This window comes from Lates calcarifer, linkage group LG4 (assembly GCF_001640805.2).
Source record: "Lates calcarifer isolate ASB-BC8 linkage group LG4, TLL_Latcal_v3, whole genome shotgun sequence".
In the NCBI taxonomy this organism is placed as follows: domain Eukaryota; kingdom Metazoa; phylum Chordata; class Actinopteri; family Centropomidae; genus Lates; species Lates calcarifer.
The window spans coordinates 13282607-13305674 of NC_066836.1; the positions used below are offsets into that span (position 1 = coordinate 13282607).

At 40.0% G+C, this 23068-nt stretch overlaps 4 protein-coding genes across 7 annotated transcripts; 3 read left to right on the forward strand and 1 right to left on the reverse strand.

Annotated features, from left to right (window-relative positions):
* The first annotated feature begins 32 nt into the window (after window positions 1–32).
* On the forward strand, window positions 33–10316 carry zgc:153615 (uncharacterized protein LOC777747 homolog). 2 transcript variants are annotated; one of them, XM_051070040.1, is made up of 7 exons: window positions 33–291; window positions 3939–4048; window positions 7126–7243; window positions 7408–7614; window positions 8280–8403; window positions 8767–8860; window positions 9014–10316. In XM_051070040.1, the coding sequence occupies exons 1-7, from the start codon at window positions 49–51 to the stop codon at window positions 9063–9065; spliced, it is 948 nt and encodes a 315-aa protein (XP_050925997.1). In that variant the 5' UTR covers window positions 33–48; the 3' UTR covers window positions 9066–10316. The 2 variants fall into 2 exon arrangements, with proteins under 2 accessions (XP_050925997.1, XP_018532226.1); XM_018676710.2 differs by lacking the exon at window positions 33–291 and adding an exon at window positions 1419–1572.
* A 1177-nt stretch (window positions 10317–11493) lies between these two features.
* On the forward strand, window positions 11494–13443 carry LOC108883223 (uncharacterized). The gene is made up of 7 exons (XM_018676151.2): window positions 11494–11512; window positions 11605–11750; window positions 11848–11934; window positions 12141–12182; window positions 12325–12441; window positions 12829–12873; window positions 13022–13443. The coding sequence occupies exons 1-7, from the start codon at window positions 11494–11496 to the stop codon at window positions 13205–13207; spliced, it is 642 nt and encodes a 213-aa protein (XP_018531667.1). The 3' UTR covers window positions 13208–13443.
* Window positions 13444–15800: 2357 nt separating this feature from the next.
* Window positions 15801–22151, forward strand: LOC108883509 (zona pellucida sperm-binding protein 3). Of its 3 annotated transcripts, none has more exons than XM_018676730.2 (8): window positions 15801–16273; window positions 16441–16556; window positions 16696–16799; window positions 16966–17143; window positions 17267–17384; window positions 17542–17627; window positions 17841–18112; window positions 22020–22151. In XM_018676730.2, the coding sequence occupies exons 1-8, from the start codon at window positions 15866–15868 to the stop codon at window positions 22037–22039; spliced, it is 1302 nt and encodes a 433-aa protein (XP_018532246.1). In that variant the 5' UTR covers window positions 15801–15865; the 3' UTR covers window positions 22040–22151. The 3 variants fall into 3 exon arrangements, with proteins under 3 accessions (XP_018532246.1, XP_018532247.1, XP_018532244.1); XM_018676731.2 differs by lacking the exon at window positions 22020–22151 and adding an exon at window positions 20318–20419; XM_018676728.2 differs by lacking the exon at window positions 22020–22151 and adding an exon at window positions 18519–20293.
* Window positions 21626–22935, reverse strand: arl14 (ADP-ribosylation factor-like 14). The gene has a single exon (XM_018676744.2). It carries the CDS (start codon window positions 22599–22601, stop codon window positions 21996–21998), a length of 606 nt encoding a protein of 201 aa, XP_018532260.1. The 5' UTR covers window positions 22602–22935; the 3' UTR covers window positions 21626–21995.
* Window positions 22936–23068: the final 133 nt, after the last annotated feature.

The window sequence follows — 23068 nt, forward strand, 5'->3', positions numbered from 1 at the left end:
CCCCCAAACATGACACTTGCCCCACCCACTCCACACAGTTTTGTCTTCATGGAGGACTATGATGTGGATATGGACGAGGATGAGGAGGGAGAGGTGTTTATGAGAAAGGCCACAACGGGCCATTGGTGGGAGGACTGTGGGGATGATGGCAACTGTGACACGCAACACCAGAGAGGGGGAAGAGGCTGCATGGTAAACAGCCGCAGCTGGGCCGAGGAGCTCCAGGATATCTTTGCACCACAGGCAGAGGACTGTTACAGTGGAGGACGAACCAGACTCTCCAGCATCTCTGTGAGTGATTGACTTTCTCTCTCCCTGTTAGAGCCACACAAGCACTGAATCACTTCCTCTTGATACCCTCTTTGAGACTGACAAATTCCACTATATTCCTTAGCCAGAGGAAAACAGAGAGAGACAAGCTCAAGAAAGGGATTTAGCACAAGTCTAGATTTCCCCAACAGGCACCTTAAATAGTTAGAAAAACACAAAAGTCAAAACTGAAGATTAAAAAGAAAGTAAAAGAGCAAAAGCTGATGATACACAAGAACAATGTGTACATTATGGCAATTTTAGTCCTAAGCTATGCTGTATCTTGTTTCTGTATCTATGTAGATAACAGTATATGACTATAATAGCCTGAGAAAAATGTGTGGCATGGAGAGCCTGGGTATATCTGACGCTGATGAAGGATGAGAGATGATTCAAAATGTTGCGTTGTTTAATCATTCCACTGCTGCACTGTGACACAGCACTGTGGGAACTGTGAGCATGCGTGCGTGTGTTCATATGCGTGTGTATTTGTGTTTCTGTACGCACGTGTGGGCATGTGCAGCCACGCTCTTCCTTGTTTCTCTTACGGCTCATCACACTTGAATCTGTCATGTGGAACGGGGCTGGAGGAGATTCCTTAAGGAGACAAAACAAACAAGATAATGTGTAATTAAAAATTCCCGGCTCTGCTTTTGGGGCCAACATTCAGATACCATGTTCAGTGTTGCTAAAAACTGCTGACATTTATTTGAGGAGCTTTCATTGATCAGCTGTGGCCTTTCTAATGGCTTTGTTTCCCAGTGTTGCAGTCTCATTTATCAGACTATGTTTAGGTTGGCCTTTTAGTCCACCATATTGCTCTGCCCTTATTTCTGTTAATCTATAGCATCTGTCTTCTCTTATCAGGACACAGATTTCTAGAAGCTGCTATTTGCTCCCTTCTTTCTGATAAAGGAAAAAATATATAGAGGGGAGACCAGGAGAGAGAAAGCATGTGAGGAAGATGGAGGAACAGATAACAGATCAGGAGAGCCGTGGCAGCACTGAGCAGCTCTGTCTCTCCCCTCCCTCCTCTATTTCTCTCTCTCCTCCTCCGCTTCCGTCTCTTCCCACTCTTTTCCTCTCCTGTTCCCCCCCCCCCGCCGCCTCTCTCCTCCCTGCCTCCCTCCCTCTCCTGCACGGAGCTGCAGTATATGAGTGTGTCTCCTGGGTCTAGCTTCACTGCAGTGTAGAGAAGGGCACGGCGGCTGTTTTAGTACGATGCGCTGAAGGATGGTGCACCAGGAGAAACGCGTTTATCAGGTGTGTTGGTTTGTGTTTGTATGTTTTAGAGCATGATTCGGAGGGTGTAGTGCGTCTAGCATAATATTTACAGGTATCCATGATAGGTATCCATCATGGGTGTGCTGTTGTAGATGAATCAGCCATACTGGATGAGGGGATGTGTGATTGCAAAGGGTGTGGGTGTGTTCGTATATGACATTTACCTGCTTATATATGGTTTAACATCTCTTCTGTAAAATTTGAAATAATTCCATCTCTATATTGGATTGATGTCTTTATACATCTTTTTTTAAATGAAATGAATCTACATCGTTTTCAGTAACCATACAGTGCTTTTGCCATACCATACTTTCTTCAGGAGAGGTAAAATAGCTTGTGTGTAGACAGCCTGTTGGTAAGGAGGACATCCGGTTGTCTGAAGTGGGTGAGCAAGAGGCAGTGCGTTGGCTGGGAGAGTGAAGTCAATCAACTGTGATTTATGCTCTTATATCACAGCCTCATCTAATGATGCGTCACAAAAAAAAGAGGGTGTGTGTCTATGTGTGTGTGTGTGTGTGTGTGTGTGCTGGGCCAGGTTACGTAGAGAGTGAACCCTGACACATGAGAGAATCTCATCCCTAATTTTGGCAGTGTTATTCAATGGCTGTTGGTGATGAGGGTGTGTGTGTCACAGGCACACACACAAGTAGGCAGCATTAGGGCATGTGGGCATTTGGCACAGTCCCATAATGTAAAAATACTTTCCCCCATGGTGCCAGAATAGAAAATCATGCTGTGTTGGAGCATTTCATTTGATATTTCTCTGCATCAAGTCAAAAACTGGCCTTGAATCCTATGCAGCTCAAATGACCTAAAAAAATTCTGTAGTTGACAAAAGAAATGAGATCAGAGGTAGATACAAAGTGGGAACTGAGATGAAGTGAAAATGATACATGATTTGGGGAATGGGAAAAGAAGAAAAGACAGAAGAAGTGGAGGTTGAGAAGGAGGAGGAAGAAGGATGTCAAAATTAAATCAGGACAGTGAAACGTCAGGATGCTGAGAATTATGTGAGACACAATGCCTGGAGATGATTGTGAGGAGAGCAGAGAAAATGTTAGTCAAGAGAGACTGGTCACATATGGGAAGTTGTGAAACACAAGTGCAGAATGATGTGGCATTTTAACCATTTTACCGTAGACATCAGCTATTGTGTTTAATAGTGTAGCTTTTAATAGCTGTCAATGGACAAATTAGCCAAGGAGGACAGTAACTGATGACTCACAGCAGTTGACAGCAGTTTGACCAGTGACCTTTAAGATTTGCTGATTGCTGCAATTGGTTAAAAGAGAAGTGTAATTTTTTTCACTGTAGACTGAAAAAGATGCATTTGAAAATAAAAGAGTAACACTTAAAAACAGGTATGGTAAAAACAGTATGGATTTTTTTTTACAAATTATATTTGGGTTTGTTATGTTGACCTGGAAAGAAAAAGCAAAAATATTCTGTATATTTCTTCCCCATGTTGAAAGAGGATGTTATCAAGGCACTGTTAATGAGGACAGGATCATCCATATGCATTCATTCATTCATTTTCTACGCTAACTTACCCTAACAGGGGTTGTAGTCTATCCTGGGTGAGGGGCTGTGTACATCCTGGGCAGGTTGTCAGCAGACAGAATAAATTAATTAATGCCCAGGTCCTCCTGACCTGCATGGGAGGAAATCAGAGCACATGGATCAGCCAGATATGCTTTTTCAATAGGTATATAAATGGAGGCCAGTCTTTAATGTTGTGTCTGTATGACAGGAATAGCCTAGGAACAGGATACTCTGTTTTCTGTGTATGGCTGGCTGTAAAATTGTACTGACTATTTAAATGTGGTATTTTGGGTTAAGTGATTATTTAGAGGCAGAATAGGGAAGAGAGGAGGAGTGTTATGTAAGTAGTGATGTCTGCAATTATTACTAAGCTCATGGAAGAGTAGAAGAGAGGGCACAGAATCACTTTAATGAATATGTTAGCTATGCTTTGATAGTGTAGTTAACATATATTTATTCAATCATAATGACAGTGTCACATGTGAACCCACAGCTGGATTATCTTTATGTGTGAAAGGCAGGAAATTGGATTGCATGACTTTACTCCACTCATTCCATCTACACTGTAATCCATAACTGTCCCTCCTCCTTGGTCTCTTTTTCTCATTTTTCCTTGTATGCTCCTTTCAACCAGAAAGTGCTTTAGTACCATGCAAGTATTTATAGCTCAAATTGAAATAGCAATTTACGCACATTCTTCTCACAAGTGTGTCCTGATGATCAATCAAGCAGAGACAACAGCACTGCCACAGCACTTTTATCAATATTCTTTGTATTCATGTATTTTTCTGGGTTTCTGGCAGGCCCAGAGGAATGAGAGAGAGTCCATCAGGCAGAAACTTGCCCTTGGCAGTTTCTATGACGACGAGCCAGTCATCTACACCAGCTGCAGCAAGAACGGCCCGTCCTCCCGGTGGGTTTGAATTGAGTGTGTGTGTGTGTGTGTGTGTGTGTGTGTGCGCGCAAGTGTTTGATCAATGTAGCTTTTTGAAGGTTGGGACTAATATTTTTGTGTTTTAGCTGCTGAAAGCCAACACTTCAGCTCTATAGATCTTTTCCTGATTGTTTTTTTCCAGGAACAATGGCACAAAAGCAGAGATACACGCCCTAGATTAAATTAATTATCAATTAACAGAAAACATCATTAATCTAATTTAAAGCCTGAATATAAAACTTAATTTCAGGTTTTGTAGACTGTATATGTGTCCTGTATAGAGAATCTCCTCATTTACACCATATTACTGGTGAATGTAAGTCATTTATTTAAATACCTGCTCATCATTGTGACAAACCAATACGTCAGTACAGTCTAACCATCTTTGTAGAAACCATGTCTCTCCAGATCTGATGACTTTCAGGTAAAGTAAAAGATTACATGTTTATGGACAGAAGAAATTCTCTTATTTCTCCCAAAAAAAAAAGGAGAGAAATTGGAGAATCTGAACAGTGATGGAACATTCTCCATTTCCCTCAGTACCCTGTTTTGTAGGATCTGTAATAGCTTGGGCTCTGTCTACATGGCAAAAAAACTGTTATCTAATAACCAGAAGAGGGAGCTGTTCAGTAGTTCACTATATCTATTAATCAAGAACTAAAAACTAAAAATACAGAAACACATATAAAACTTACTGGAATGCCTTACTGGCTCATAGGTGTCGAGGGCAAATGACAGTAAATGACAGTAATCAACAGCGGGTCATGTGGAAACAGTGAATCATCTAGTGGAGCGTGCAGGGCAGTGCAGTAGGAGGGATTAAGTGAATAAGATGAATTACCTTGTGTTTGTGTCTGTGTTAGACTTGGAAACAAATAGAGGAAGAGACTGAGTGTGCCACTTAACTGATAATACAAAAGGAAAGTGAAAGGTTTCCCTTAAAGCCACAGTCTTGTTTACAGTCAGTCCGTGGGAACTGACATTGGACTGAACAATAACTTACAAAGAAGCATGAGCATGAAAAAAGTGGGCACAGAGGAGATGGCACAGTGGTCAACCTCTATTGCGTGATGGGCTGCTGAAACAGAAACTTAGCAATGTCCCAGCTTCATGAGCCAGACTAATTCTGAAAGAAATTCTCATGGTGGGGTATAGATTAGACATTCAGGGTCTGGTGAGATATCTCCCACTGAAAATGATGCCACCAATTGCTACAAAAAGTATTAAATATTAACAAATTATAACTTTTTCGTATCATATCTCCAAATATTTTTATTTTTTAAAAATAGGTTATATAGGTTAGTGACATGTACTAACCTATATAAGAATGCAATACAAATAATGTTTGTTTTACTTATGGATTTTTTAAAGAACATTTTGTTTTCTTAAAATTTCATACCAAAATGGAATGAGATATACTGTACACATATGACATCAAAGTGAAATTGATATTTCATATTTGTAATTGAGGTTTGGGACATGCAGTGAAAAAAGTTGCATTACATCAGACAGAAGGTGGTTAACGAAAGCTACTACACCTACAACACCACTGCTTTCTTTTCATGACCTCCAGTAACTTTCTGCTGCTTTAGCTTATTCATCTGAGGGGGTGTTTATGTAAAACAATGGGACCCCCCCCCCCACTCCTCATGGTACTGGCTACTGTTTGAGGAAGTACAGTTCTGTCTGTGGTCCAAATGCTCCTGAAAGAAGAAGTGATGCCTGATATGAGTCCAGGGCTGTGATTGGCGGGTATAGAGTCATGTGACCTCCACTGGAGGTAAAAGTGCACCCTCTGGGATTTAGTTTGGGGTGGAAATTCCAACACTACCCTGTTCAGTTCATGAGATGTTGCATAAGTTATTGTTTTCATCCTAGTGTAGGGGAGGAAGGGCTAGTTTGGGGTGTTAGGTTCTTTCAGTCTCAGTATCATGATCTGGAATTCAATGAATAGTGTTTTGAGCTCTTGGAAAGGCTGAGGTTGAGGTTTCAGTGGCTTCTGTGTAACTGGTGCAGAGTACCTCAATTAGGTCACACTTCATGACATTATCAACATCAGTGCTATTAAGTATATGGACACCTGAACATGTCATTCTGAAACCACAGGTATTAATCTGCTACTATAACAGCCTCCACTTCTCTTGGAAGGCTGTCCATAGGACTTTGGAACCTGACTACAGGGATTTGCTTCCATTTAGCTACAAGAGCATCAGGGAGGTCAGGCTGGGCACTTACATTGGGCAATAGGGTTAAAACTGATGTTCCAATTCATCCTAAAGCTAGGATGGGGGTGAAGTCTGTGAAGGGCAGTTTCTTCTGTGTTCTTCCACACCAACTTCTGAGCCATTTCTTTATGGACCTCACTTCTATTGAAACAGGGAACGGTCCATAAACTGTCACCACAAAGTTAAAAGCACAATATTGTAACATATATTTGTACACTACAGCATTTAGATTATCCTTGTACCTGACCCAAACCAAGTGAGACCAAGTGGCAATAATGTTTGCCACTGGTCACCCATCTCTACCAATATCCCCATGAGCATATAAAAAAGAGGTAATTCATGTCATACACTGTACAAAAAAAAAATCCAGATGATTGCCCATGGACTCTGGCACATGATGTTCAGTGCAGTACAGAGAGCTGCAAAACTTTTTGTTCATAGTTTTGCTTTTTGTGTGGAAATAAATGTGCCTGTTATTACTCACTTTAGAATTCTACAAATGCTCAAACCTTTTCTTCAAACATTTCCTGGTCTTTCCACTTTCCACTCCACTCTTCATAATTGATTATACACAATTTTGTAAAAAAAATCTTTTAGGATTATCTTTTTTGAGGATAAATATAAAGACCTAAATTTCTGCCACGTCCTACATGCTGTGGCTGTTTTTGTTTAAATGTTTTAATGTTTGTTTTTCCTCTGTAAATCAGCACAATCGGTAATTTCCCCTTTTCTCCCTATAAGTTTCATTATGACTTGAAGATATTTTGAGTGTCTCTGAGTGAAGACATTTCCTCTCTCATGTTCTTCACCCTTTGTGTTTTTTCGTCTCAGGCTGCAGAGTGGGGTGAACCTGCAGGTGTGTTTCGTCAATGACAGCAGCAGTGACAAAGACAGCGATGCTGAGGACAGCAGGACCGAGACCAGTTTGGACACACCACTGTCACCAGTGGTATGCACAGCTTAGATATCATCTTGGCGTTTCTGTGTATGAGTTTTGTGTGTGTGTGTGTGTGTGTGTGTGTGTTTCTGTCTTGTTGCACTACTCTCATTGCTCTTTGCAATAACCACACTGGCTGTTACATCATGATATCACTTACACCACTTCCTCTCCAGAGCAAGCAGAGCTCCTCGTTATCGGACCGGGACACGGCAGAGGAGGACTCAGACCCGTTGGATGACTGTAGCGGGTTCTGGCGGGTGCAGCGGAGACTGCAGGAGGAGGCCCGGGTGGCGCTGGCTCTAGCTCGACCCATGGCTCGCATGCAGGTGGAGGTGGAGAGGCAAATCCAGCTGCACAGACGTTCACCTGTGGCTGACTTGGTTAGTCAGTAAAAGAGAGAGAAACACCAGATTAGAGATTTGTGTGTGTGTGTGTGTGTGGGGGGGGGGGGGGGGGGGGGGGGGGGGGTGTTTTACTATATTTGTGAGGTTCATTTGTGAGGTTACTTGGGGATGGGTTGTCCAATTGGGAACAAAAGCTTGTCTCCAATTGGGGAAAAATGAGTTTTGGTTAAGTTTGGGGTTAGGTTAAGGTTAGAATCAGGTTAAGGTTAGGCAAATTATGGTTAGAGTTATGGTACATCTTCAGGAAATTAGTCCAAGATGAATGCATTTTAGGAGATGATTCAGGGCAGTAAAACATCCAAAAGTAAAAGCAGATTGACTGACTGTAAGTTGCCATTACAGTAAACACCCTAAATATTACATAAGGGACTCACATGGTTTGACTAGAAGGTCAGTCTGGGTTTAAAAGTGGATGTGTGTGTGTGTGTGACCAAGAGAAAGCCCCTGATACTCATAAACAAAAGAGCAGAAAATTTGTCCTACTGTGTCGTCAGATAAAAGACTTTTACAAACCCAGGTAGTCACATACACCCAGTTAATCAATACCAAAGAACACAGTTTTGGTTTTAATTCACATTCTGGGCTGGTTCGCACATTTTGATATGCGGTAATTTCCTCTGTGTGTGTGTTTACATGTGCAGCTTCCCCATTTGCCTCACATCAGCGAGGGTTTAATGAAGAGGAATTTGAGGCGAGGAGACATGAGGGACATGAGTCTTGGGCAGCTGCAAGTCATCACAAATGACTTACACTCACAGATTCAGAGTGAGTAGAACAGATGTGCACAACACACAACACACAATACACACATCTCTAGGTATTGAATAAACTCAGCAAATCCACTATTCTTCCTATTTTGGTAGCATATCAGTGTTGGCAGGTGAAAACATTTATCTTTACTACATCAGATTTTAAGAACAAAGAAAAACAGCAAGTTTGTTGCTCTTAAAATGTCATTCTATGATGTGCCCAGGTGAGATGTCAAATAGAGGTCAAAAGGCTGCCTTGAAAACATGTACAAAGATAAACATAAAGGTTATAGTCAAAAATATGAATGTCCTCCATTTTCACATATCAAGCTCTTAAATTCTGCCCAATAGTAACACCCTTGCATCTAAAATCTAACAGGTTTAAATGAGGAGCTGGTGCAGTTGCTACTGATGAGAGATGAGCTGCATGTGGAGCAGGACGCCATGTTGGTGGACATAGAGGACCTCACCAGGTGAAGCTCCCACCTCACTCTCTGTTCTTTTGTCTTTTTAACATCTGTCAAATTGTCCCTGTCCACTGCAAATACTGTGGTCCATACAAGCTGTGTGTTGATATTTTATGTCCTGTGCTCACTCTAATGTACTCCTTGTCTCTGTTGTGACAGGCACGCTCACAGCCATCAGCGGCACCAGGCAGAGAAAGCTATCTCTAAATAAAGACAACCCCCGTCCTCACATGTGTCCGTCTGCACGCCATCCAACCAACCTACCGCTTCATGGACATGTCACCAGTGTTGCTTATGAAACTCCATCTGTGCTGTTTTCTGGAGAGCTGAATACAGCATATAGTGTTATAACACACACACATAATCTGTCATGCCACAGGATGTTGTCCAAGGACAGAGGCGATCACTGCTTTCAGTGTGGACATGGCTGAGCTTGTGCAGGTTTTTCACTTCCACTCAGCATGATTAATCACCACATATTTCACAGAATTAGGGGAATCCTCTTGACTTAATTCCATACCTAACACTGATTTACCTCATAATTTTGCACAGCGCACTCATGTATGTTAATGAGGGAGCGTCTGCACAAACGTCTTGTCTCCAAAAGGACAATGACTTTCAGGGGCCACACCTCACTGAAATTAAGATGAATTTAACTTTGTCCTTTGTTTGTCTCTATAGTAATCAAGACGATTCTTCTCTAGATATGCCCTATTTCACCTGTTTAATCCCTCTTTCACTAGTGTCATTGCCATTTAACACTTCACTTTAACATCTACTGTCTGAGCTGTTGCAACAGAAAACGATAAACATTCTGTATCTGTGCTGATTTGCAGCTTAGCTTCACAGGTTGTCTAAATGTTTCACAGGTTAAAGATTATTTAGACACAAAATTGGATGTAACCGTTTCCACCTGCTTTAAATGTGTATTAAGAGCTATACGGGACAACATTTTGAACTTTATTTAGACAAATTTGTATTTGTCAAATGTGGTGATACTAGATGAAATGACAAGATGTGGGTTCAAAAATGATTTTGGGTTAATATATAGAGATAGACGAGGCAAAAGTGGAGGCATGTTGACATGGACAGCCTCTTAATAAATATATGCAATGTGATTTTTGTTATGCTCAATCTAAAACAGAGTTTAACATTCAAAAAAATGTAAAACAAATATACTACATAAATCACAGCTGAAACATATATCTATTTTATCTGTTTAAAGGTTTATGGACACACTGTATGTAAATGTTAAAAGATACTTTATTAAAAGAATGAACATGCCTTGTGTTTAGGTGTTTTCACTCTCAGCTTTTTAAGAATGTCATTTAACACAAAGTTAAAGTTTCTTTTTCTATTGTTTGCTCCATTGATTAACATACCGTATAATGATTGTAAAAAGAAAAAAGAAAAAAAAAAAAAAAAAGAAAAAATCCAATAATAAATGTTTTAGTGGTGTGAACTTTGTCTGTGTTTGACTGGTTTTCATGAGATTTCATTTGCATCATGTGTTCCAAGTAAATCTGTATGGGTAAATATTTACTGGAAAACCAAAATGGTGAAAAAACACACACATAAAAATTGGTTCATCAAGCGTAATATGAGGAAGTGAGTCTGCGAATTCACATATTCTGTTAACACTTATGTAACTGAGTTTTGTGAAGCATATGAACAAGGGGAAAGGTTATGACTGCAGAGACAAAAATAACACACAGTTACGTGTTGAGCTAAATAAACTGTCCTTAAATTTTTATTATTATCATTTAAAAAGCAAATGAGCCAATGGAATAAAGGTAATCATTATAATTAAGACATTTATTTTACACATATTATAACTTCAACTAATGTGAACAGATAATAATTAATAAATGATCTCTACCTCTAATGGACTGCTCAGTTTTTTAATTATTTTATTTATTTAGCTCTTAGAATATAAATGACATTTGTAATACTGATGTAAAAATACACATTTATCACTTAAATAAATCTTTAAGTACACTTTTCATTAGAAACCAAATTCTCATACATATTGTATATAGAAAGCAGTCAAACATTTTGACTTTTATGGTTTTAAGTTATTAAACAAATTATGTTTGAGATTATTTTTTCCTAAATATGACATACATTTATTATAAAAATCCACGTTATCATAAAAGGGCACCAGACTAAACAGATTACTATGTTTTTTCTGTCTGATACATACTGTAAATAAAATGAAATGTCTTGGTTTGTGATCACTGATACATCGGACATAATCAATACTAAAACGAATACAAAATCTTAGGCGAGACTGTTCAGCATTTCAAAATAACAGAATGCTTTCACTCTGCTTTCCCCCCTTTGGAAATGTCAACAATGAACAGTCATCAGTGTGAAGCTCCATGGTAACCTCAAGATAGACGCACAAGCCTTTTACTCAGCATTGTCTGTGTTAATTCCAGTTTCACCAAAGCATTTAGTGATATACGGGGGGAAAAGGAAATTACACAACCTTGACTTTGCTCTTTCAATTTACAGTTAGGTGTCAACGCTGCTGTAACGTGAGGGAAATCCCTGCATCACTCTGGGTATAAAACACTTAAGAATGTCTGAGTTCAGTCAGACTCACCAAGAAATTAGAATCAACGATCACATCCAAGATGCAGCTGTTCAAGCTCTGTGAGTATAATATACACTGATTGAACAATATCTTCTCTCTGCAAGAAGATAGTTGAAATTCAAGATTTACTAATGCAACTCTGTTTTGACAGACTTTACTCCTGCACTCCTGCTCCTGATACTCAGCTGCTTTAGTCAGAGCAAGTCTCTGCCAGTGATGAGTGAAGGACAGATGACAAACTCCTGCGTCTCATACGCACAAATACTTCTACAGAACATCACTGACGCTCTCTTGCAGGTAGGCCTACAAAACTGAATGAGAATGACTTTCTACCCTGTCATCTTTAATCTGTCTTTATTATACAGTTTGAAAAAATTCCTACTCCTCATCATAGGGTACACTGTTCCATGGAGTGGACTGCACCACGAAGGGTGTGGAGCTGTACACGGAGACTAACACATCCTCTGTGTGTGCACCAAAGGTACATAATCAAAGCTGATATTTTTCATATATTTCATGGCAGAATACTTTGAAATGAAAATCATCATAATAGAATATATAGCAGTACTGTGTCTTAATGTGCTGCTGCCTGTGCAACTCTATTTTATGTCCAAATAACTTTTGGTCATTCTTTTGTTACTGTGCCTCTGTAGTAAAATACAATTGTACCTTGTGCTTATCACACAGGGATCAACATGCTCTGGAATCGCTAAATCAGAATTCAGTCAGGTAGGTTAAGTTTTGTCTCTGTGACAAAAGTGCTACTTTAAGAACACGTTTTTCTACTGTTTTGTTTAACTTTTTTTTACACATTAATGTAAACCAAGGTGTACACATTAGATACAACTAACTTTGCTGTTTTGTCATCTAGACGTCATGCCTTACAAACATTGGGGAAGATCTTCGTCACTACTACAAACTTCTCGCAAAGCACCCGGACCGTTTACTTGGTCAAACTGTTCTGTTCAGTCTAAGACAATTCATGGAGGTAACTAATTTTACACAGTGTGTATTATTTCGGCACAGTTTGAATTGATACTAGTAAAACAATATTATCCAACGAGTGGCTAGTTGAATTATCATGTCAAGTCACCCTCTGCTTTATCTATTTTAAATATAATATACTTGAATGCTATAGTTAAATTCAGAATTTTGTTGTGCTGTTGCACAGCAGTATAATGACAATAAAGTTTCTTACGTCGTGTAGCCTTTAGCCATGTGAGAGGCTAAAGGGGGAGAATTTTGTAGGAAATGCTACAACAGAAAAGTTTCAAATGAAATCCCCAAACTGCCATGTTTACATCAGTAGCTCTTACTATTGAATTGTTCATTAAACTCAGTTAAATGTTAAACACTGACCCTCTGCTTTCAACAGAAGTGCTTCCCAGAGTTTTTGCCCAACGACTTGGCCTCAGAGCATGTAAGTGAAGCACGTCATTAGAATTATTATTTTTTTTTTTTATTTAAGTCAAACTCGCAGGAATAACTAAATAAACTTGTTACTTCCTTTTCAAATAATTATTTTGCTAAAAATGAAAACTGAATGAAGTACGTGCTACTTTTGGAAGACCAGTTATTGTATTACTGTTATAAGTCCTTTATCTTGGCTGTCTCTTATGTTACAGACTGCTGCAGACCGTTCTACCTACGATGAAAGACTGACACTCTGCAAAGTGCTGAAGGGCTTCCAGGTCCGTGCCATCACAATCAGCAGAGTCATTGGATACATGAACTCGGGCGAACACACTAAATAAATTCACCACAGAGCTTCTAACACAAGAATATTTTCAGAAAGCTACACAGGACCACTTTACATGCAACAGAAAAAAACACTTCTACAGTCTACATTATAACTTTTTAATGGTATACATTTATTATTTATATGTAGACATGTAATTTATATTTAACATCAAGATGATGTGTTTAAGTACTTTTTATTAAGTCTATTTATAGACTGTATGCTATTTATTTATTAACATTTAATGTTTAATTCTGGACTATTTATTTTTAAACTATTTATTGTTGTTATTCACTTGGTTCTGAGAATCATATATGCATAAATAAATATTTTTCTTGCATAAATCATGCTGATGTGTTGTTTATTTTTTCACTGTTGCTTATTCTTTTCGGTGTAATTCCAGAAAATGTATTACTGTGAGATGATCTAAGGATCATTGCCTTTAATCAAAACAATCTCCAGCAACACTTCATAGTAACAGCAGGTACCTATTGATAAAACTTGGTCATTGGATTTTCCTTCTTTCAAAAAACAGTTTGACAGGAGTTGGTCTATTGCAGCTACTAAACAACAATATGTGACTTACAGGAAATCAACAGAATTTATTTAAATTGAGACCAACCCTCATTTAATGGTCCTGAATGAGGGTGATTTTCTTATTAAGCCACTAGACTATTGTTCTGTACCCAACTGTATTTTCCTGTAACCAACACAGCCCGACCAGCTGAGCCTTTAAAAGACTTACTAACAAGAGTACTAACAGAATGCAGGAGAGCATTTTTTTCACACTTCATTTGGAAAGTCCTAATCAACTACAATCAGGTGACCATAATAATGTCAGTAAACCTTCTTTTGATACTCAGAAGGATGTGAAAGTCTGTCAACAGACATTTAGTACCTGGTGTGGTGTTTTAATTAAACTCATATTTCAAATGTATTTAAGGTTGGAGTAAATAGAAATACAACAGATAGTTAAGAGTCACCCTGTTCAGCACCTACTAAAGTGAGTAAAGAAAACAGTGGAATGTCCAGATAAAGTTTTCTTACTCAGACAAAGACTCTGCAATGTTTTCATGATTTCACTAGCTAAACTGATTTGTCTTAATTTGTTCAGCTCAGTGCCCAATGTTGTGGGAATAATCTTTCAAAAGTGCAGGTAGACTTTGGTTATTCATAAAACCTTACTGAAAGTGAAATACAACTTTTTGTTTTGATTTTTCATCCTTTCCGTGTTCAGTGGAACTGCCACAGCTGAAATTTGTGGCTGCTGAGGTTGAGAGAGACCTATGACGTTCTTGCTGCAGAAAAGGTGTGAGAAATTTTACTTTAGAGGTGGATCACAGTCAGACACGGGAGAGGCAGAATGAGCAGGACATCAGGATACAAGTGATAAAAAATTATTAAGAAACAGCACCATACTGGACTGTCTCTGGGTAAAAAAAAATACCAGGCTTCTACTCACATTTCAGAAAGCCCACCACACAAGCAGAAAATGTGTTAAATGCAATGCAATTGCATTTTTTTTCTACAGAGAGCGAGCTCTGCTTTATCCCTGTCTGGTGCTCAAAACATGCATAAGAGAAGGAAGTAGGCTACTGTACTGATGATACTGAAAGGTATATCTATTGTTATATCCACTCTATTTATATCAGTGAGGGTAAGATGAGCAACAGAAACACCTCTCTGTGTAACGCAATACAGTTCACCAGTACACTCACAAACTACATCCCCCAGAATGATCTTAAAGTTGAATAAAAACCTCTCTCTCTCTCTCTCTCTCTTCAAAATAAATAAATAAATAACACTATAACCTTCATGTGGGTAGGATTTATTACTAGGCTGTTGTAGTAGACTGTGTTAGTTTTAGCTTGGTGTACCTTATAAACTGGCAACTGAGTGTGAGTTGGGAGGCCTGTAATGTAGCCTAACAGACAAAACCCGGGGCAAATGAAGTTTGTAAGGGCATTCTCTGCTGCTCCTGTAACATATCTTTATTTCAGATTGTTAAATCCTAAAATCTATCAAAAATGATTGCTTTTATGTGGTGCATTTTCCACACCCTGTTTCCAACAAGGGTAGAAAACATTTGTCACCTGTCTTTTTAATTTTTTACTGGCCGAAACCAAAGGGCTCTGCTTTAATTTAATGATTAAACAGAACAGCTAAAATGGTGACCCTGCCTCGGTCAGGACAAACCTCAAAGCAACAGCACATATATACTAAGTGTGAACACGTCATCAACGAACTAACCAACTCTATTCTGCTGAAATGTTTTACTTCCCTTAATTCAGTTACATCAAGTCGAGGGGAATCATTTTGCACATGACAGGTTGAACCTATGCGGTTGTAGTGCCACCCGGTGGCTAAGTTAGCTCATTGTACATGTGGCTCAGCTAAAGAACCACAATACCAATACTTATATACTGTATAAAGCTGTGGAAGTAGGCCTAGCAATATTGTTATTAGCCTAATTAATTACATAAACACAAACGTTTTAGCTAAATAAGCTAACACTGACGCACTTGAAGTTGTGAAACAGAGGTATAATCAGTCAAACCAGGTGTGTTTGAGTAGCTCAATTCAAATCAGCGGAAATGACTTACACCTGTAGTGATATTTTCAGCGGTTGTAGGATCCCGTCTGTCCCTCCAAACCCGGATGTTCGAGGCCAAGGATGGACCGAAAGCAGCAAAGAATCTCTTCTTGGTGGATTATCGTCCTTATCTCAGTTTCTACACTCGCAGAAAGCCGGTTAGTGTACAGCCGAGGCCCCAGTTCATTAAATTCCTACACCCCGACCAGCACTCAAGCTAACATCCACCCCGAAGTATCTGCTGGCAGACAGCAGCAAAGCGGGAAGCTAAGTGTGCGGCCTCGGCCTGTCGTGGTCAAGTGCCATCCGGACTCGATGGAAGTTGTGGTGCAGGCTGACATGTTTGATTCAGGCCTTCAGGTGGACGGCAAACATCTGCGCCTGGGCTCAGGTTCAGTAGCTGCGGATAGTGCATGCAGGGCGGTCCCGTTAGGAGTGGCTGAATTCACTATCCGGGCCCACCTGATGCACTGTGGCACCAAGCTCTCAGTAAGCGTTGTGTTGTTTGTAGAAATTCATCCCTAATGTTTCAGCTCTTTGTGTAGGTCTAGACACTTGGGTTCAGCTAGTGTTGATATCCCACGTTGTGACCACCTCACTCAGTGTTTCATATCGCTGTGCAGAATATGCTGAAAACTGACAATATTCTTTTCCAGTCGACAAAAGAGAAGATTATCTATTCTAATGTTCTGGTCTACTCACCTGAAGCTTCATCTGATGGTTTACTTAGATTGGATGGAGCAACAATTCCAGTTGAATGCCATTATGAAAAGTAAGTTGGGCACATTTTAATACTGTAGTTCATGTACTGTTGAATGCAGCTTCTTGGTTTTTCTTGCATCATTCCTCTTGGACAATTAAACAGCGCTAAGAATATGTCCTGAAATGTTGCCATGGCTATCTATTTTCAGGAAGTATGCTGTAGATAGCTTTTCTCTGCATCCCACCTGGGTTCCTTTTGTCTCCACAACCTCTGCAGAGGACCGAATAGAATTCAATCTGCGACTTATGACTGGTATTAAAAGGATACAGCGGTGATAGAGCATCTTTTCTCTACTTTAATGCATCTTCAGAAGAGTCTTATGCAACATTTGTATGAGTAATGCTTCACTCTAAAGGTGCCTGTTGTTTTCCATGTTCCAATTATTTACTGAAAAGTGTTATTTTCATCATCTTTGTAGATGACTGGCAGTTTGAGAGGGGATCTTATTCATATTTCCTGGGTGATCCCATTCATTTTGAAGTCTCTGCCATAATTGGTAACCACATGCCCCTGCGAGTCTATGTTGACCACTGTGTTGCCACAGCAACTCCTGATGCAGATGCAACTGTAAGATATGACTTTATAGAGCATTATGGGTGAGTGCCACCACTTAAGCGGTTCCATCCTGCAGCCATAAAATGAAAATGCGTCATTCTAGTTCTTGTCATTTAAAAAAAAATGCATTCCCATCACTGAGTCTTCCTTTGCTGCCATAACAGATGTCTCACTGAGGCTTACCTGACAAACTCCAGCTCCCGTTTCCTACCAAGAGCTCAGCAACATAAACTGAGATTTCAGATAGATGCCTTCAGGTTTTACCAGGAACCTAGCAACCAGGTCGGTTGCTTTTTCAGTAATTTTCTATTAAAGTTTCATTATAAAATGTGCATCCCAGTGTAAGACTCACTTTTCTTTTTACTATGTTTTGTTCAGCGTACATGAAACCTGAAAAAGAAGTTTGATTGTATGTCACGCTAATATCTCTCTACCGTAGGTCTACATAACCTGTTACGTGAAGGCTGTTCCAGTCATGCTAACTGTCAGCTCACAAAACAGGGCCTGCTCTTTGATTGGGAACAGGTATTACACTAGTGATAGAGCATGGTCAATAAGTGCCATAATATTATCAAAAAATAATTAGTAAAGTTGTCCCTCTTAAATGCCATTTCATTTGGAAATGTTCTCCACTCTTTAAAGCGCTGTATTGAAGGTACAATACAACATTTTTGTGTTGATCTCACTAATCTGGCAGAAGTGAGTTCAATTCATTTTGAAAATCCTTTCCTTGTCCAGATGGAGGTCAGTCGATGGGAATGACCAGGCATGTAGAAGCTGCGATATCTCTCATCGGGTCAAGGAGCCTCCATCCACAGAAGCCCCTACAACTATCATCAGCACCAAAGCCTGGTCCACCACGATATCACAGGAGAATTTAGTCCAGAACAGACCTGAACAACATCCAGCCAGTTATATCCGTTTCCGTCCAGGAATGCACCAAAACCAGCACAACAGACCACATCAATCCTCTGCTAGATTAACGAGGAGAGGAACAGAAAGTAAAGCAGGTGAGTACAACAGACATAACTTACTGAATTCTTACATTATCAGTTCATTTTACATAAGATCAGTATCCTGCATGTGCAATATAAACTAACTTTATGGACACATTTTACATTTTAGTAAGTTTAAATGCTGTTTTTTAACTACCAAAAATTAAAATTTACTGATGTGTCTTTAATTTAGACAAACAAGTGAAATCTAGGTGATTGTTTTACAGAACAGTTGTTTAATAATAGAGTAAGCATGGCTCACATTCTTACACAATAGATTTTTAATTTGAAGGTTGAATTCCTGAATTATATTTGAATACAACAGTTTATTTATGTAGTCCAGTTATTCATTGAACCTTCAGTGCAGCTAAAAGGGACCCCTTCACGTTTTTAACGAGACCTCATGTGATTTCTTTTCCAGAGAAAACTATGCAGCTTGGGCCCCTTATTGTCCTACCACCCAGTAAAGTTGTAATAAGACCAACAGATTCTAAAACAATACTTTCACCAAAGAACAAGACCACCTGAGACAGTAGCACACTGGAGACTGAAAAAAAAAACAAAACAAAAAAAACAATTATTTCACTGCTGCTGTGAACAGGACAAACATTTTCAACACAAATGACAAACCCAGCAAATGCAGAGATTAATCTCATCATTCATTTGTCATCTCACTTGAAATAGCTTTTCCAGTGAGCTTTACTGTCTGTCATTTTCAGATGATCAGAACTCACCATTTTCCATGTACTTGATGTAAATGATTTTTTGTTACACTCCCCAACTTTTCTGTCCAAATTACAAATCATTTCTCCAATAAATATTTTACCACATTACCTCAGCACTATTTGTTGCATCTGTCTTATGTAAGAACACATAAACATTACAATTTTCTCCATTATTCAATATCTGATCTTTACAAAATCAAACGTCCCGTAGTTCTTGGCCAAGAACTTGATATGGCTTCAGCAAACAATTTAATTAGTATTGGATTTTAAGCACTCAGACTCATTAGGCCCAAGCAGCAGAAGTGGATGTCAAAAGGATGCATTGTGCTTTTGTGTTTAAAATACACAAAGGCACAATACATGAACAATACACAACACACAATGCATCCTTTTGACATCCACCACACAGATCCATCAAACATAATAATGGCTATTTTGAATTAAGGAGAGAGGCAGACATGCTATTAGGGAGCACTTCCCTCCATTACTACCCACAACCTACTCACCATGTAGTCACATAATTGATTAATCACTGAGAGGGTATATAATGGAAGAGAAAATGTTTGCTTTGCCTGCCACGACCAGTAAAATGATTAGTCATGTTTTTCTGTAGTAAAAGCAGTAAAAAATAAAATATATACATTTTTGAACATTTTTGGTCACTCAAGTCACTTATGAGTTGTTGTTGTCCCAGACTAAACTCAAGAAAAAAATGCTTATAACAAGCTATTGTGAGTAAAGAACGTATCCCTGTTGTTTTTTGGTGTATTGTTGCAGTCTACCCAAGCCTTTTATTGTGAGTTTCAGCAAAAGTCCTTGTTGACAGGGGCAGCACTTTGAACATCATATGGACTAATCACCTGAAATGGAAATAGACCAAACCATTGCAGCCTTTTAAGAGATGACCTAACTTGACCCCTCAATGTACGCAAAGCAGTATTAATATTGCAAATGGAAATAGATCTTTGTGCTCAGGCCAGCTAGTACATTTAAGTTATTTGCGTTTAGTTGTGTCAGCACCTCGATCAGCGCCCCTCATTGTTTTCCTCAGAGGGCGTGTTGAGCACTGTCCGTGGTCCTGAAACAACAACCCTGGCTTCCCCAGTCTCGCTTGTTTTTATGTCCCCCCTCCTCCCACCTTCATAATTAATCAGAAGTCATTCCTCGGTGCTTCCGATGCGACTGGTCGATTTCCTGGGCGCCTGTTTACTTCCATATCAAATGAATATGCCATTGTATCTAAGACCAGTTTACGATTTGCTTGACGACATCAATACACCTGCTAAGTGCATAATAAATCCCGGGCACACTGAAGTACACTTAGGAGTTAATGTCAAGCTCATTGGCATATTCATGTGTTGCAGAGACAGTACATGCACAATGAGCTGTCTGAGCTGAGTGGCCCCATTTGTGCTTTGATGAATACTGAGTGTGGACTATTCTATGTGCGAGCGTATGGATGTATGATCGTTCCTTCCCTCTTTTTTCCCCCCAGTATTTTAAAATGTCCTCTGGGCATGCGGTGCGCTGATGATGGCTCTGCGTCAGCTTCTCAACCAACGCATCTTTCAGCGTATTACCCACAAGTGATTAGTCTCGCCTGCATCCTGTTTCCCAAGCGTTTCCAACGTGGTTCAACAGGATCATTTCTCGTCCGTGAACAAAACGATGATGTTGTTCTACAGATGCCAAATGCTGGCGGTGTTCACGGTTTTCTTTCTTGATCGCACAGTTGTTCATTCCATCCGAAAATGTGGACAGGACCTTTGTCGGGATGACCAGGTCTGCTGCGCGCAGGGGAACAACACCACTGCCGTCACCTGTTGCAAGCAGTTCGTGGACAAGACTTATTACAACATCGCCATGGTCACCCGGAAACTTTCTGGGGTTCTTATTATGCTTCTTCTCTTCGCTGTGGGATACTTTGTCCATAGGATGTTGTGCTCTAGATCCAGGCAGCTCAGCCCGCCACACAACGGACATCCAGCTGTTACCACATCGCAAGAACCGCTCACGGAGAGCTGCACATCGGACAGCTTGATGGATCCAGCTCCAACTGCCCAGCTGCCCACATACGAAGAATGCAAACGTCTGCCGACATATGAAGAGACGGTGCGGGATGGGAGCAGAGGACGGCCAGAGTCTTCTATGGGACGAGCTACATGACAAGGACGTCCTTTGGATAAAGTGCAGCGTTAACATACACCACTATAGATTCGATATTTGAGATTGTATTTTGTATCGTCATAGTGGATGTTTAACAAAAACCCAAACAAATCGGCCAGGACGTTGTCTGGTATGCAGCCTGGACTGTGCGCCTCTTTACAAGAACATTTGTGAGCTAATCTTGTGTCGTTCATTGCTCCATTTGTTCCAAGAAATGTGTATATTGGCGTGTGTACAAATTTGGTTCTATTTTCTAACAAGGCACGCTTTATTGTTGGCTTCGTTAATGTTAATAGATCATCTAATGCTTCAGTACTTAAACCATCAATAAGACCCAAGTTTGGGGTTGCCAGTTGCTGCAGCATGTCATCAGGAATTATACTGCCAGCAGTCTGAATGGATTAATGTAAAGACCACAACGATTTGCCAGTATTTACAACTGCAAACATAATGGCTTGTTAGAAAGTTAAATATAGCCAGCAACAGAAAATGTTCACAACCTAAGATCAATGCAGTTCCTGTATCCTCAAAACCCAACCTACATATCCCTGTTTCTTATCTCGCTGATATTGATGCTGTATCAGTGAGATGTTTCTGTGAACCTAAGAGTTTAATGTACTTGCCAATGGCTGCGTGAGGTAATCGAATTCTGTTTAATAATTGAAAGAAGATATGCATACACCAATGAAAACATCTGACATCAGTTACTTGTGTGTCTGTGGTACTCAGCAGTGGTTTTAATGCACCGTAAAATACACATCATGGTATCTTGTGTTTCCTGTAGTATACACAGGCTAATGGTATTATAAGATCTAGCCTGATATTTTAACGCTGTCTAGGAGATTGCAAAAATCTGCAAGTCCAACTGGGCTTAACCAAAGGGTCGAATCTCTTTAAACATGATTCATTGTTGGTATAAATGGATTTAGATGTAGAGCAACTTATTTCAAAGGTCATTTGTGATATTGTCAATAGTCTGAAAATAACAAAATTAATCTAAATAAAACTTAATATCTGCTATTCCCTCTTAGGTAGTGCACTGTCTCCTTGATATTGTCTTTCATCGCCCCAGACTCTGATGGGAGTTTGACCATGTGGACCACTCGTCTGAAAGCCTCTTCAACTCCAAATCCAGTCGATGCGGAACAAGGCTGGACGAACCAGTCCCGACCAGAACAGACCTTTCTCAGGTTAAACTTGTCCTTAATTTCGGTGGCAGTCAGAGCTCCGTTTACGTCCTGCTTGTTGGCGAGAAGAATCAGCGGGCGTCCAGACAGCTGATCGCTCCTCAGCGTATTTTCCAGCTCCCTCCGCGCCTCATCCAGACGCTTCCCGTCGGAGCTGTCCACGACGAACACGACTGCTGCTGTGTCCGGGTGGAAACTCTTCCAGTGCTCCCGCATCTTCCCCTGACCGCCGACGTCCCACATGGTTAAGGTGACATTCTTCCTGTTCTTCCTCGCCTCGAGCATTTCCACGTTGAAGCCGATGGTAGGGACGGTGCTAACACACGCGTTGTGCTTTAGTTTGTAGAGGAGGGTCGACTTTCCAGCGTTGTCTAGGCCCAGGAGAAGAACTTGGGCTTCTGGTTGCTTAGATGCTCGAATGCCCATGGCGTCGTGGTGGAATAAAGACTGTCATCTCAAGTGGGATTGTCACATCTTCACCTTACAGTATTCCTTTGACGCAATGTTTGCTTAGTGCGTTGGCCTGAGTTTAATAGATAAGCCATTAGTTCTATGCTGACTATAACTCAGGGCTCACCGATAAGGTACCACACCAGGGGGCAAAGTTTGTACCTGAGGATATCCCTTGTTTATATGCGCAGCAGAGTTATTGCCACTGTAAAACCAATATTGTTCATCCATGTGTTATGCACTGCATTCATTTTATCATGCATGGGTTATCAAAATGCCATCCCAAGACATTTTTGCTGAAATAGACTATATTCTGCTACTTAAGTTGTGGCTCTAAATGTCTCAAAAGTACAATGAGGCACTTTCTTACTCAAAACACAGATTTAGACTGTTGGGCTATGACTCTGAAAATAAAAGCAGTCAATCAAAAATACTTATGAATT

What these genes read in the sequence shown, in the direction of transcription:
- zgc:153615 (XM_051070040.1), top strand. Translation starts at nt 49, where the DNA reads ATGGAGGACTATGATGTGGATATGGACGAGGATGAGGAGGGAGAGGTG. An exon ending in ACACACCACTGTCACCAGTG is followed by an intron (nt 7,244 to 7,407) that starts GTATGCACAGCT and finishes CTTCCTCTCCAG; the next exon opens with AGCAAGCAGAGCTCCTCGTT. An exon ending in GACATAGAGGACCTCACCAG is followed by an intron (nt 8,861 to 9,013) that starts GTGAAGCTCCCA and finishes CTGTTGTGACAG; the next exon opens with GCACGCTCACAGCCATCAGC.
- LOC108883223 (XM_018676151.2), top strand. An exon ending in TCACTGACGCTCTCTTGCAG is followed by an intron (nt 11,751 to 11,847) that starts GTAGGCCTACAA and finishes TCCTCATCATAG; the next exon opens with GGTACACTGTTCCATGGAGT. An exon ending in CCTCTGTGTGTGCACCAAAG is followed by an intron (nt 11,935 to 12,140) that starts GTACATAATCAA and finishes CTTATCACACAG; the next exon opens with GGATCAACATGCTCTGGAAT.
- LOC108883509 (XM_018676728.2), top strand. Translation starts at nt 15,866, where the DNA reads ATGGACCGAAAGCAGCAAAGAATCTCTTCTTGGTGGATTATCGTCCTT. An exon ending in ACTGTGGCACCAAGCTCTCA is followed by an intron (nt 16,274 to 16,440) that starts GTAAGCGTTGTG and finishes ATTCTTTTCCAG; the next exon opens with TCGACAAAAGAGAAGATTAT. An exon ending in GTTGAATGCCATTATGAAAA is followed by an intron (nt 16,557 to 16,695) that starts GTAAGTTGGGCA and finishes ATCTATTTTCAG; the next exon opens with GAAGTATGCTGTAGATAGCT.
- arl14 (XM_018676744.2), bottom strand. Translation starts at nt 22,601, where the DNA reads ATGGGCATTCGAGCATCTAAGCAACCAGAAGCCCAAGTTCTTCTCCTG.